Source organism: Saccoglossus kowalevskii, chromosome 15, assembly GCF_978046115.1.
Source record: "Saccoglossus kowalevskii chromosome 15, keSacKowa6.1, whole genome shotgun sequence".
NCBI classification, from domain to species: domain Eukaryota; kingdom Metazoa; phylum Hemichordata; class Enteropneusta; family Harrimaniidae; genus Saccoglossus; species Saccoglossus kowalevskii.
The window spans coordinates 34361918-34375215 of record NC_140655.1 but is presented as its reverse complement, the minus strand read 5'-3'; the positions used below and the strand labels follow the sequence as shown (position 1 = coordinate 34375215).

Below are 13298 nucleotides of genomic sequence, written 5' to 3'. Positions count from 1 at the left end.
CAACGAACTGATAAATACATAAACTTGTAGAACTGACCCACAGTTGAGCACTAACTAACAAACTGGAACACAACTACCGTTCAACTTTAAAAGTGAAATAGAACATTACGGCATTTTCCACGCAGACGGAGATTAACCAATCAGTGACTGCGTTTTGAATCAATAATGGAATGTCAGTCAACACCTATGGCTTATTATGGTTTCAACGATAGACAGTCTTCAGTAAGGGTGCAACGTGTAGCCTCAGTCAGTTAATTTTTTATTTATTTAATGTATTAAAAAAAGCTACAAGTCTATTCATTTAAGTAAAACATCAAGAAATAAGTTGTACATTACAATCACCATTACAAACATACATCTTCTATTTCAGTCAAATATAAGATAATACAGTGCTGATGAAATGAACATCTCAACTGCAAGGCCATCTTGTAGGAACACATCTTGGTCAAAGTACATGCTTACTGAACTGCATTGATTCAAACTTTTTAAAAATATTTAGGTTAAAAAGTAGAAACCTGATGTTTGAAGAATTGCTAGTTGACATCATATGCGATCCACTAACATAACACAGCATGACAACTGTAGTGCTGATAGCATTTACTCGACTCTTGATATGCAGTCTCCAACTGCCAAGATTTGTTGTATTAAATTTGAAGATTAACATTTTGTATATTTGCATGCAATTTATAATTTCTTAGTTAACTCCCAACCAATGGATGAATTTCCCATGAACTGCAGGTCAAAACTTCATATCTTCAAAATTAGACAATAATTTACCCATCAATGTGGTTTATAATAAATTGATATCAATATTCATAAAAAAAAAAAGCTTTGAACAAAAGGGTGTATCACTATTTCCAATCGAGAGTGGTGATTCAAAGGATACAGTGATGAAAGATTGTCTCTTCAAGATATTGCACCCAAGTGATATCATCTAGGCAATCATGATTGCATTGACCATTTTTAAATGTTATTTTTAATTTATAAATTAATATTAAAAATTAACATTAGCTGAAATAATAGTAAATATTTAATTTTAAGCAAAATGTAATCTGCAAAAATACTTTTAAAATGTTTTTCTTGCATCCAGACAAAAACAGAAACATAAAAGGTAGTCAGAGTAATTAATTTCATAATGCGAATTTACAGATGTCGGGGGGGGGGGGGGGGAATTGCAGAATTTTGTAATCACAAATAAACAATTATCAAAGAATGAAAATTGATAAGGCCAAATTCAGTATTTTAGAGTGCTGGACTGGAAATGTAAAAATACAAAAATACCAATCTAATAATTCACAAATTGTACAAGAAGCAGATTTATTGAGAGTATAATTGTTCTGAAATACATTTTTATTATCTATTTTCATGAATCATTCATTCCTTTGGTAATTTTTAAATATCCATGAGTTAAATTATGCATATGAACAGTGATCATTCAGTACTGTGATGCCTTTATCACAAGAATATCAAGATGTTGATGTCATCCTGTACTGTCTGCGTACATACTTTGCAGTATTCTCAAGATAACAATATTATCTTACATCTGCTTTCATGTTGTAGAAATAATAGAAATATAATAGTGTGAAATAACGAAGTGTTACCATCTGCGTTCAATATGTATAATATTGCATTGAAGTGTACAAGTTGCCGGCCCTGAAGAAAAAAAAACCAATACAACTAAACTTTAAACATTATCATTGAAATAACAGAATTGGTGAGCAAACAAATAACATACATACATACATGTATGGACCCCTGAATACATCATTACCTGAAAGAATCTAAAAATAATATTTGAAGAAAATTTTAACTTTGGAATTTCATATTTTGTGAGAGAAACAAGTAATTAATTAGTCCTGTTCTCTGCCATTGCACCGTACCAAATCAAAGTTACGATATAAATTCTAGTTAGCTGTAGTATTTACACTAAAACTGAAACCTTTGATTTTTCATCACTCACTGGTGAGAAAACGTATAAAGAAAAAATGCTGATCAAAGTATTTGAGTAGTACAAAATATTTCCCATATGAACAAAAAGAACCATTCAAATTGTTGAACCGCGACAACCCTCTAATATTAATTCCAATATTTATTTACATTAATTGGAGGCAACATGGTTGTAAGATTAGAAATTATGAAAGCTGTCACCACTATTCCAGAAGAGATGTACTCTACACATGGTTTATACATGAGACCCATAATAAACACTATATTTATAGTGAATTGCAAGTGCCAGATCACAATCACGGTATTCATAAGATAACTGGAACAGAAGTTATTTGCTAATAGACAAACATTTCAGTAGATTTAGTTGAGTAATTATTTAGCATCTTAGAAATTCAAGTCCAATAGAAAATGGGATTTTCCAAACAAACTATTTAAAAATAGCTTTCTTGATGAATCAAAAGTTGATTGAAACATTACCCATAGGATGGTTTACAATAAAGAGTAGTTTTCAGTATTTGTGAACTGTAGATCCACTTCACCTCAATTTGTTTGACATTTGTAATCACTGCTTCTAAACCCACTTTGTACATCGACTGTTCTAAAAACTGATGATTTGAGGTTGTCCACTAAACAACAAATTGTGACACTTACAACTCACAATAGAGTTCTGATATCATGTTATCACATCTTTCAACTAAGTTTAGCAGACAATACAACATGAAATGAATTCAAATATAATCCAATATTGGTTTTTCATTAAATATATTTACATTTGACCTTGATCAGCAATGACCAGTATATGTACAGAGATTTGTCATTTATAAATTCACACAGCTTTTATGGAATGGATATACAATACAAGGGAACACTCCAAATATAATATTGTTGTGGGTTCTTGCCGTTCTATATGGTAATATTTTTCACAAATATTTTCAAGACATGCATTGCATTGGTCCAGTTTGCCCTCTAAAGACTTCTTTCCAGTTTATCTAAACAGTACACAAGCATGGCCAGCCTATCAGAAATGCAGCATTCATTCTATTTGGTGAGTGAGTGCCATTCATGGCATGACTTGCAAATGAACATTTCCACTGAAATTGTATGAAAATACATTTTATGTACTTGATGTGATTATAATAAAAAGATTTAAAAAAAATAACTATAGTTTCTAATATCTAATATATCCCACACAATAAATAAGAGAAATTATAGTGTTTGATATAAATTGCACTTTTGGAAAAGTACATCCTGGTATTGGAGTAATAAGTCAACAAACTAATGCATCATACACATTAGTTTAACAAGATGATGAAGCAGCTGTAATAAATCAGTAACATCTTTCTAAATTAAATCGGTTACAGTTATAGTTAATACATTGGACAAGTTATCAACATGATTGTATAATATAATACATACTCTTCTGGAGATGTAATATTTGTGGGCATTTAAGTGACTTTCTAATTCAACTTTAATTAGGAGAATATATTGGACACAAGCACAATCAACTTATTTACAAGACAAAAAAAAACTTTTCCTGGCCTTGATCATGGTCACTTAGGCTTGGCACAACTAATAACATGGTTTGGGAATTATCTGAGAGAAAACCTTAATGGCAGTGATGCATAGTTTTTGATATTAGAAAATTCACAAAATAATATTACTAACAGAAACAGTCTGAATTATTTATTAGGGATCATTTCATCTCAATACCATTAAAATCGAAAGAGGCACAAACATAGAAGCAGTGATTAAGAGTGGACGGAACTATTAGTTGAGTCAAGCCTTGGAACAGAGTGGATGTAAGGTTTATCCGGTGCTTTGAATTCTTAAATGTCAGTAAACATAGTGATTTAAATCTACCTGAATATAACAGTTTTCACATTAATTCTGTACTGTTACTTGCATGTAATTAAAATTATTTTAAAAAATAGCGTGAGGCACTTCATTTGCATATACTCATAAATATTCATTGGCATCTGTCACATGATTCAAACCAACCAATACAAATTTGTTTGTTTCTTTGGATGACATTACACATTCAAATGGTTGTATTCATTTAGATGACATCACATAATATAATATAAATCATCCAATCAAATATATTGTTACATTCATTTACTGGTAGATGACATCACATAATATAATCATCCAATCAGATATACTATTACTGGCACATTAATTAGGAAAATATTCAATTAAATATATTTTTGATTCTTTTGATGTTTCAAAACTGTGTTTAGAATATAGTATGATTAGTGCGTAAGATGACCCTCCTGGCCTTCCTCGACAGCAATAATTTTTAGTACATCATTTTTCTTTATTTCCTTTCTTTGCTCATAGTCTCTTGCTCTGTTGTACAGAAACACACCAGCGACCACAACTGCCGTACCCAGGCCACTCAACAAAGACACAGGATTGTTAAATACTACCACAGACAGCCAGATTAATAAAGCCCTTTTTGCGGTGTTTGCAACACTAGAACAAATCAAGAAATAAAAACATTTATAAAATCAACTTGTATTTTAGCAAATATAAGCTTATGTGTATTTTATTAGCTAATTTAAAGATGCTGTATTGTTTTTGATATTGAATTTCTAAACCAAGTTTTCATATAAAATATTTACCATACAAACTACATATTTGATGGGAAGCTTATTTCACACTGGATGTGAAATTGACAAGATATTGTGTGTATGGACACTTATATTCATATGATCTCTGTGTACACAGAGGCATCTTTGGTAAAAAAAAATTTTTTTAAAGAAACACAAATTTAGAGAAACATTTGCAACAAAACAGTTTTTCAGACAACACTCGCCACCATTCTGCACTGTTTGATATATCTACATGATAGTTGGGGGGAAAATGTAATAACCTAGCTATTTTGTATAACTGTAACTACATACCTATGTGTAACCGGTGAAATTCTTCTCATTAAGGCATAGGCAGTTATACTTTGTAAATGAAAGAATAATCCATCGATTATCAGAGCAAATAAAAGAACATGATCAGGATATTTCTTGTCAAATGGCAGCCCCTAGAAATAGAAATTAATATTTTTAATGCAAATACGATAGGATTGGTTTAATTGCATCATGTGACTTTAAACCTGATGATAGGATTGGTTTGAATGCATTATGTGACTTTAAACCTGATGATAGGATTGGTTTGAATGCATCATGTGACTTTAAACCCAATGATAGGATTGGTTTGAATGCATCATGTGACTTTAAACCCAATGATAGGATTGGTTTGAATGCATCAAGTAACTTTAAAGCCAATGATAGGATTGGTTTGAATGCATCAAGTGACTTTAAACCTGATGATAGGATTGGTTTGAATGCATCATGTGACTTTAAAACCAATGATAGGATTGGTTTGAATGCATCAAGTGACTTTAAACCCAATGATAGGATTGGTTTGAATGCATCAACTGACTTTAAACCCAATGATATGATTGGTTTGAATGCATCAAGTGACTTTAAAACCAATGATAGGATTGGTTTGAATGCATCATGTGACTTTAAACCTGATGATAGGATTGGTTTGAATGCATCAAGTGACTTCAAACCCAATGATAGGATTGGTTTGAATGCATTATGTGACTTTAAACCTGATGATAGGATTGGTTTGAATGCATCATGTGACTTTAAACCCAATGATATGATTGGTTTGAATGCATCAAGTGACTTTAAACCCAATGATAGGATTGGTTTGAATGCATCAAGTGACTTCAAACCCAATGATAGGATTGGTTTGAATGCATCATGTGACTTTAAACCCAATGATATGATTGGTTTGAATGCATCAAGTGACTTTAAAACCAATGATAGGATTGGTTTGAATGCATCATGTGACTTTAAAACCAATGATAGGATTGGTTTGAATGCATCATGTGACTTCAAACCCAATGATAGGATTGGTTTGAATGCATCATGTGACTTTAAACCCAATGATAGGATCAGTTTCTTAGTAATTATCATAACCGGGTACATGTATTATGCATATCATACACCATAAGAATCAAACTTTTAACCCCTACGTTATATCAAATTTTTCTACCTGTATTTCTATAACAAACAAGAAGTTATGCAAATTAGGTTGTTATTGTGATCAGGTAATGATGCATACTAATTTAGGCAGATGATTTTCAACCCACCTATTCACATAGTTCATACCCACCATAGACTCTGGTCAGTACAAATGATTACCTCATAGATTTCCTTTCACGTCACGTAACACAACACCGAGAGGTGGCGGGTTTCAGAGCAAAACAGAAAATAAAAGAGTACTCGAAGATAAAATTACTTATGACTACCCCACCTACATGTAGCTATGACTAGTGAAATCGGTGTCTTACCTTACCAGTGTCCTCCGCATAGTAAAAGTATACTGCTGATAGGGTGACGGGGGTTGGCATTGCCCCAGGACACTAGATCCATGGGGGTAACTAGTATTCCAAAACAGAGGCCGAAACAGTTCTGCATGAGGGCATAGGCCAAAAGCGAGACCTAGAATTTCCAAGGAGCACTGACAGGAGAAATTTCTCCGCACAAATTTGTGATTGCCGAAACTGCTCTATCGCCTATATGCAGGAGTCCATGTGGCCATTCAGGCAGGGTCAATAATTAAAGTTTGACCCGCAACAAGGGGACCCACCCTAAAAAGACCTTCCTCAATAGATTGTGTGTCTCTTAGGTAATAATTGATTAAGATGTTTTGCATTCTCCAGAAGCCTGTCCTAAATACATGTACGAGGGGGCACCTGATGTAAGAGCTAATGAGTTTGCGATCACACGAATCTCATGCACTCATACTTGGTGACTCTGTTGACCATGTGCTGAGGACGCCAACCGGTCATAAACCTCAAACACTGTTGAGGTGATCCACCTAGAAATGGAAGTCGGGGAGGCTGTTGCCCTGCCTCGACTCCCTAGTACGTCTTTCATAGCAACTCAAAGCTTGAATCGTGCAACTCCTTCTGATCCTCCAGGCTGACAATATTGGCCAAACAGGGGATGACGATCAGCTATGGATCATGCCCTGGAATTTGGTTCTTGGTGAGAAACCTGATTCATGTCTTTAGTACAGCTTGATTGTCCATAAAGGCGGCACAACCATCCTAACTTAGAACAATGCCTACTACTGTTTTCCACGTCAAATATTTCAATGGTGCTGATTCCAGCGTTTCAAAGGAAGGTTCCCTAGATTGGGATCTAGGCCTTCGATTATGAAAAGCAGTAAACAGTCTCCTTATAATAGAACAATCGGCTAGTCTTGTCCCCAAAGAATTCTTAATGGCGGGTGACAAGGCTGACCTATAACTAACGATTACTGCATAGGATAAACCTAACTCGTCAAACAGATGGACAGCAGCTACTTGGCCAACAGTGGGGTGGCATGGATCAACCTCCCTTCCACTACACCAATGAACGTATGCCTGCCACTTTGAGTCATAAGCTGTGTTGGTGGAACCTCTATTCGGCCCGGCCAGGATGTTGGCAGCCTGCTAAGATAAACCTTCCGTCTGTGCAAGTCTACTGAGAGACCCCATGCGTGTGGTACACTGCTTGGCTCATTGGTAGTGTGCCATCTGGTCAGGACAGCAGATCAGATATATCCGGAGGCACTACCAGTGTCTCGACTGACATTTTCAACAGTAGTGGAAACCAGGCCTTGGTTGGCCAAATGGGCGCCATCAGCGTCAAGATACAGTGGTGGTTTGCAATTAGCTCCACATTGCATTCCAAGCACCAATGGAGAATTTGCTTTGCTATAGCTGACAGCGATGGGGATCACCACCACTGTGTTGTCCGTGCGGAGCAAGACTGTGTTGTCCGTGCGGAGCAAGACTGTGTTGTCCGTGCAGAGCAAGACTGTGTTGTCCGTGCGGAGCAAGACTGTGTTGTCCGTGCGGAGCAAGACTGTGTTGTCCGTGCGGAGCAAGACTGTGTTGTCCGTGCGGAGCAAGACTGTGTTGTCCGTGCGGAGCAAGACTGTGTTGTCCGTGCGGAGCAAGACTGTGTTGTCCGTGCGGAGCAAGACTGTGTTGTCCGTGCGGAGCAAGACTGTGTTGTCCGTGCGGAGCAAGACTGTGTTGTCCGTGCGGAGCAAGACTGTGTTGTCCGTGCGGAGCAAGACTGTGTTGTCCGTGCGGAGCAAGACTGTGTTGTCCGTGCGGAGCAAGACTGTGTTGTCCGTGCGGAGCAAGACTGTGTTGTCCGTGCGGAGCAAGACTGTGTTGTCCGTGGACTTGTTTGTCCATTGGGTGCACTCCCCAACGTGTGAGAGAGGCAACCGTTATCAGAGTCATCGCCGTGACGAGTGGGTCCAAGGAGACCTCCTGCCCAAGGTTGGTAATTTCCACCCACCAGGGCAAGGCATCACTCACTTGGTCTGAGAGAATAACTCACCTCTCCAGTTCCCGTAGGTGAAACCGGTGTTGCAACAAAGTGCGTTGCACCGGGTGGCTGCACAATGCAGCTTGGGGAACTACCCTACAAACTGACGTCAACCCAATGATGCACATCAGTTCTCTGAGAGACACAGAGGGACTAGACGCTGACTAGACCAGTCAGATAGACTGCTTATTGCTAATTGCTTCTGTGTAAAACTCCATGCCTAGAAACACCAACTGACATGTCGGGTGTGGATGGGACTTTCTTCAGATTTACTAGAAAGCCTAATTGGTGAAGTAAATCCTGTGTTAGCCTTACCTACTCGGCCAACAACCCCTTGTTTTGGTTGTGTAAACCTTGCTCACTTCCTTATAAGTGAAAAGGGGGGGTTAACGATGTTCAATGGAGAGGTCTAGCTGGGGTTGGGATCGGGGGAGGGTTCAGACCGGGGGATACAAGGAGGAGCCACTCTTTGAATGCGAACTTCCTGGAGTGCTTTCTCCTGCTTGCCGCCCAAGAGACGTCTGCAGTGGAGGAATCACTCTCTGAGAAACCTTAGTTCCACCACTGCCGGGCTCCCACTGGACAATGCAGCATCCTAGATACTGGTAGTCGAAAATGAGGACCTCCCATGCATACATGTACTAACACTCATCTCACCTATGCTGGGAGAGCCATCCAAACAGACAGTGCGACTAGCCTGAGCTTCGGCAATCAGTCTCGACATAAAGGCGGTTTTGAAATTCCTAGAGATTTGGATCCCAATTAGAGCACATGCACTCATGGCAAAAACCCCGAACCCCAAACGCATTCTAAACAAAGGTGACATTTGATGTGTGGCAAGATCGAGTTGATTTTTTTGGGCGACGACCCGGGAGGTGAGGAGCTCTTCTTGGAGTGCTTTCCTTCCTTCTAGTTCATTTTAACTACGCTAAGAAATGAACAAGGCATGCATGAGTGGAAGAAATTACAGTTGAAACTGACACAATGAAGCCCTACAAAAGTCAGTTAACCACTTTAAGTGGTCAAGTGCGTCATCCGAGTTTTATTGCGTGCTGTACAAAAAGAATACAGGGCTCCCAAAGACAAATTTTATCCTCCCAGACACCACATCTTACTGTTACCAACGGTCACAGGAGTACCTCAGAAAGCTCAGTCGAAAAACTACTGACTGAACAACACTGTTTCGTAATATGCACACTCGAAGTAAACAGAGAGAGTGAACATAAGGCAAGATGGTGAAGACCTTTTGATCTTGGTCATGTGTTACGTGACGTGGAAGAAACATGGAAGAAAATCTATGAGGTCATGGGGCTTCTCCTGATCTAGATTTCTCTCTCCGCCGTTGGCTGAATTACAGATTAATGCCTACAGTTCAAAATAGTCATTTTGACTGATCGAGTCTATGGTGGATAATTCAACATAGTGAATTGGTTCCTGGATGTCCAATCCTGAGGAGGTAGACTCACCATAAACAATACCCATACAGGAAGCTGAACTATGATGGCAGCAATACTCGTGTAAAACTGTAATTCTGTAGCACTGAAATAACAAATTTGATGAAGTGATATTTAGCTGTGTGAAGTAAAGGTGAAGTTTAGCTATGCAACAATGCTAAACATGTGAAGTTAAGGTGACGTTTAGCTATACAACAATGCTAAACATGTGAAGTTAAGGTGACGTTTAGCTATGCAATAGTGCTAAACATGTGAAGTTAAGGTGAAGTTTAGCTATACAACAATGCTAAACATGTGAAGTTAAGGTGACGTTTAGCTATACAACAATGCTAAACATGTGAAGTTAAGGTGACGTTTAGCTATACAACAATGCTAAACATGTAAAGTTAAGGTGAAGTTTAGCTATACAACAATGCTAAACATGTGAAGTTAAGGTGAAGTTTAGCTATACAACAATGCTAAACATGTGAAGTTAAGGTGACGTTTAGCTATACAACAATGCTAAACATGTGAAGTTAAGGTGACGTTTAGCTATACAACAATGCTAAACATGTGAAGTTAAGGTGACGTTTAGCAATACAACAATGCTAAACATGTAAAGTTAAGGTGTAGTTTAGCTATACAACAATGCTAAACATGTGAAGTTAAGGTGACGTTTAGCTATACAACAATGCTAAACATGTGAAGTTAAGGTGACGTTTAGCTATACAACAATGCTAAACATGTGAAGTTAAGGTGACGTTTAGCAATACAACAATGCTAAACATGTAAAGTTAAGGTGTAGTTTAGCTATACAACAATGCTAAACATGTGAAGTTAAGGTGACGTTTAGCTATACAACAATGCTAAACATGTAAAGTTAAGGTGAAGTTTAGCTATACAACAATGCTAAACATGTGAAGTTAAGGTGACGTTTAGCTATACAACAATGCTAGACATGTGAAGTTAAGGTGATGTTTAGCTATACAACAATGCTAAACATGTGAAGTTAAGGTGACGTTTAGCTATACAACAATGCTAAACATGTGAAGTTAAGGTGATGTTTAGCTATACAACAATGCTAAACATGTGAAGTTAATGTGACGTTTAGCTATACAACAATGCTAAACATGTGAAGTTAAGGTGAAGTTTAGCTATACAACAATGCTAGACATGTGAAGTTAAGGTGAAGTTTAGCTATACAACAATGCTAAACATGTAAAGTTAAGGTGAAGTTTAGCTATACAACAATGCTAAACATGTGAAGTTAAGGTGACGTTTAGCTATACAACAATGCTAAACATGTGAAGTTAAGGTGACGTTTAGCTATACAACAATGCTAAACATGTGAAGTTAAGGTGACGTTTAGCTATACAACAATGCTAAACATGTGAAGTTAAGGTGACGTTTAGCTATACAACAATGCTAAACATGTGAAGTTAAGGTGAAGTTTAGCTATACAACAATGCTAGACATGTGAAGTTAAGGTGAAGTTTAGCTATACAACAATGCTAGACATGTAAAGTTAAGGTGAAGTTTAGCTATACAACAATGCTAAACATGTGAAGTTAAGGTGACGTTTAGCTATACAACAATGCTAAACATGTGAAGTTAAGGTGACGTTTAGCTATACAACAATGCTAAACATGTGAAGTTAAGGTGACGTTTAGCTATACAACAATGCTAAACATGTGAAGTTAAGGTGAAGTTTAGCTATACAACAATGCTAAACATGTGAAGTTAAGGTGACGTTTAGCTATACAACAATGCTAAACATGTGAAGTTAAGGTGATGTTTAGCTATACAACAATGCTAGACATGTGAAGTTAAGGTGATGTTTAGCTATACAACAATGCTAAACATGTGAAGTTAAGGTGATGTTTAGCTATACAACAATGCTAGACATGTGAAGTTAAGGTGATGTTTAGCTATACAACAATGCTAAACATGTGAAGTTAATGTGACGTTTAGCTATACAACAATGCTAGACATGTGAAGTTAAGGTGACGTTTAGCTATACAACAATGCTAGACATGTGAAGTTAAGGTGATGTTTAGCTATACAACAATGCTAAACACGTGAAGTTGAGGTGATGTTATCTACATATAACAAAACTAAACATGTGAAGTCAGACTGTGACAGGGGCCAACTAGATCAGTGATTATTTTCACATGCACAAAACATTAGTCCACAAGGTGATACCTTTACTTACGAATAATTGTATTTCTCTCCACTCAGCAATTTTTTGGAAAAAACATTTTGGAAACTGCAACAAAACGAAATAAAGATGATCAAAGTGACACTCTAGGGGATGCTGAATTGTTCATGTTATGAACATCAAGTTACAAATATTAAGTCAGGAAAACATTTTAGTTACAAAAATAACCATGCCCTTATTCTTAGAAACCACACCCAAATTGTAACTATGTTCAATTACTTTCGGCACTTTGAGTTATGGGCAACATATATTTTTGCTTTATTTGAACATCCACGTTTAGTAACTCAAATTTTAATTAACAGTTAACCAAATTTCGAGTTACTTGCAACATACATCATTGAACATAACAAAAAGTTTTGTTAACTGTTAATTTGAGTTACTAAATGTGTACGTTCAACAAGAATAGCAATTTATATTGTCCGTAACTCAATGTTCACTAATTAACTAATTAAACACTGAGTTACAATTTAGAGGTGGTTTGGCAAAAGAGGCCATAGTTTCTAAAATGAGGGCATGGTAATGTCTAACAATTCAGCATCTCCATTCTGAATAGCAGCTAGTTTTAATATTATTGTTTAGCTATTAAGATCAGTTATTCATGTTCTTTGATCAACAGCATACATAGCATAACTTACCAATCAACAAAATTAGTTGATATAGCTGCAGCAAAACCAATAATATTGAAATTAATTTCAAATGCACTTGTTAAAGCCAGACCACCCATGACTGGTATTAGGGATAAATTGACGAGTAATCCAGTCTTCTCTCGTAACACAACGAATGCTATGAGTACCGTAAATAGAGGGGATGTACTTTTTATCGTCTCTGTAAATGACACTGCAATATTCTTCAGACTAACTAAACCTAGCACTACCGTTGTGAACCTACAGGGAGAAAAAAGAAAAAATACACTATTTAAAAAAAAATGTATACACAGATTAACACAAAAGGAGAAACACAAAAGGAAACAACCTACCTCATTATACCTAGAAAGAACATTGTCATTAAAAAATGCGGAGGATTTTCTTCCCTTTTGACATGTTGATAAAAACAGCATGGTACATATAGTTTAAAAAATCCACAGCATGTTGTCACTAACATTTGAACAGCACCTAGAATGTATGTAACCAAACAAAAGTCAGATTGAATTTATTGGACAACTCCATTTTACGGGCCAGCTTCAATAATACTGCCCTCAGTGTCAACTAATGCAAAAAAAGATGACATCACATCAATTGGAACACAAATACTGATTAAATTACTCCAACTGAAACTGTATGATGACATTAAATGCATGAC

General features: G+C 36.6%; 1 protein-coding gene across 1 annotated transcript in view; it reads right to left on the bottom strand.

Moving 5' to 3' along the window:
* Positions 1-238: 238 nt before the first annotated feature.
* The window catches only part of LOC100372833 (solute carrier family 35 member E2A-like), a 40174-nt gene continuing 27114 nt past the window's right edge, over positions 239-13298 (bottom strand). Inside the window, exons 3-8 of the mRNA XM_006820485.3 lie at positions 12976-13111; positions 12635-12883; positions 11994-12047; positions 9815-9887; positions 4854-4984; positions 239-4422 (exon numbers count right to left, since the gene is read on the bottom strand). Of these exons, the coding sequence (XP_006820548.1) occupies positions 4200-4422; positions 4854-4984; positions 9815-9887; positions 11994-12047; positions 12635-12883; positions 12976-13111 (866 nt within the window). The 3' untranslated portion in view covers positions 239-4199. The remainder of the gene's footprint in view (positions 4423-4853; positions 4985-9814; positions 9888-11993; positions 12048-12634; positions 12884-12975; positions 13112-13298) is intronic.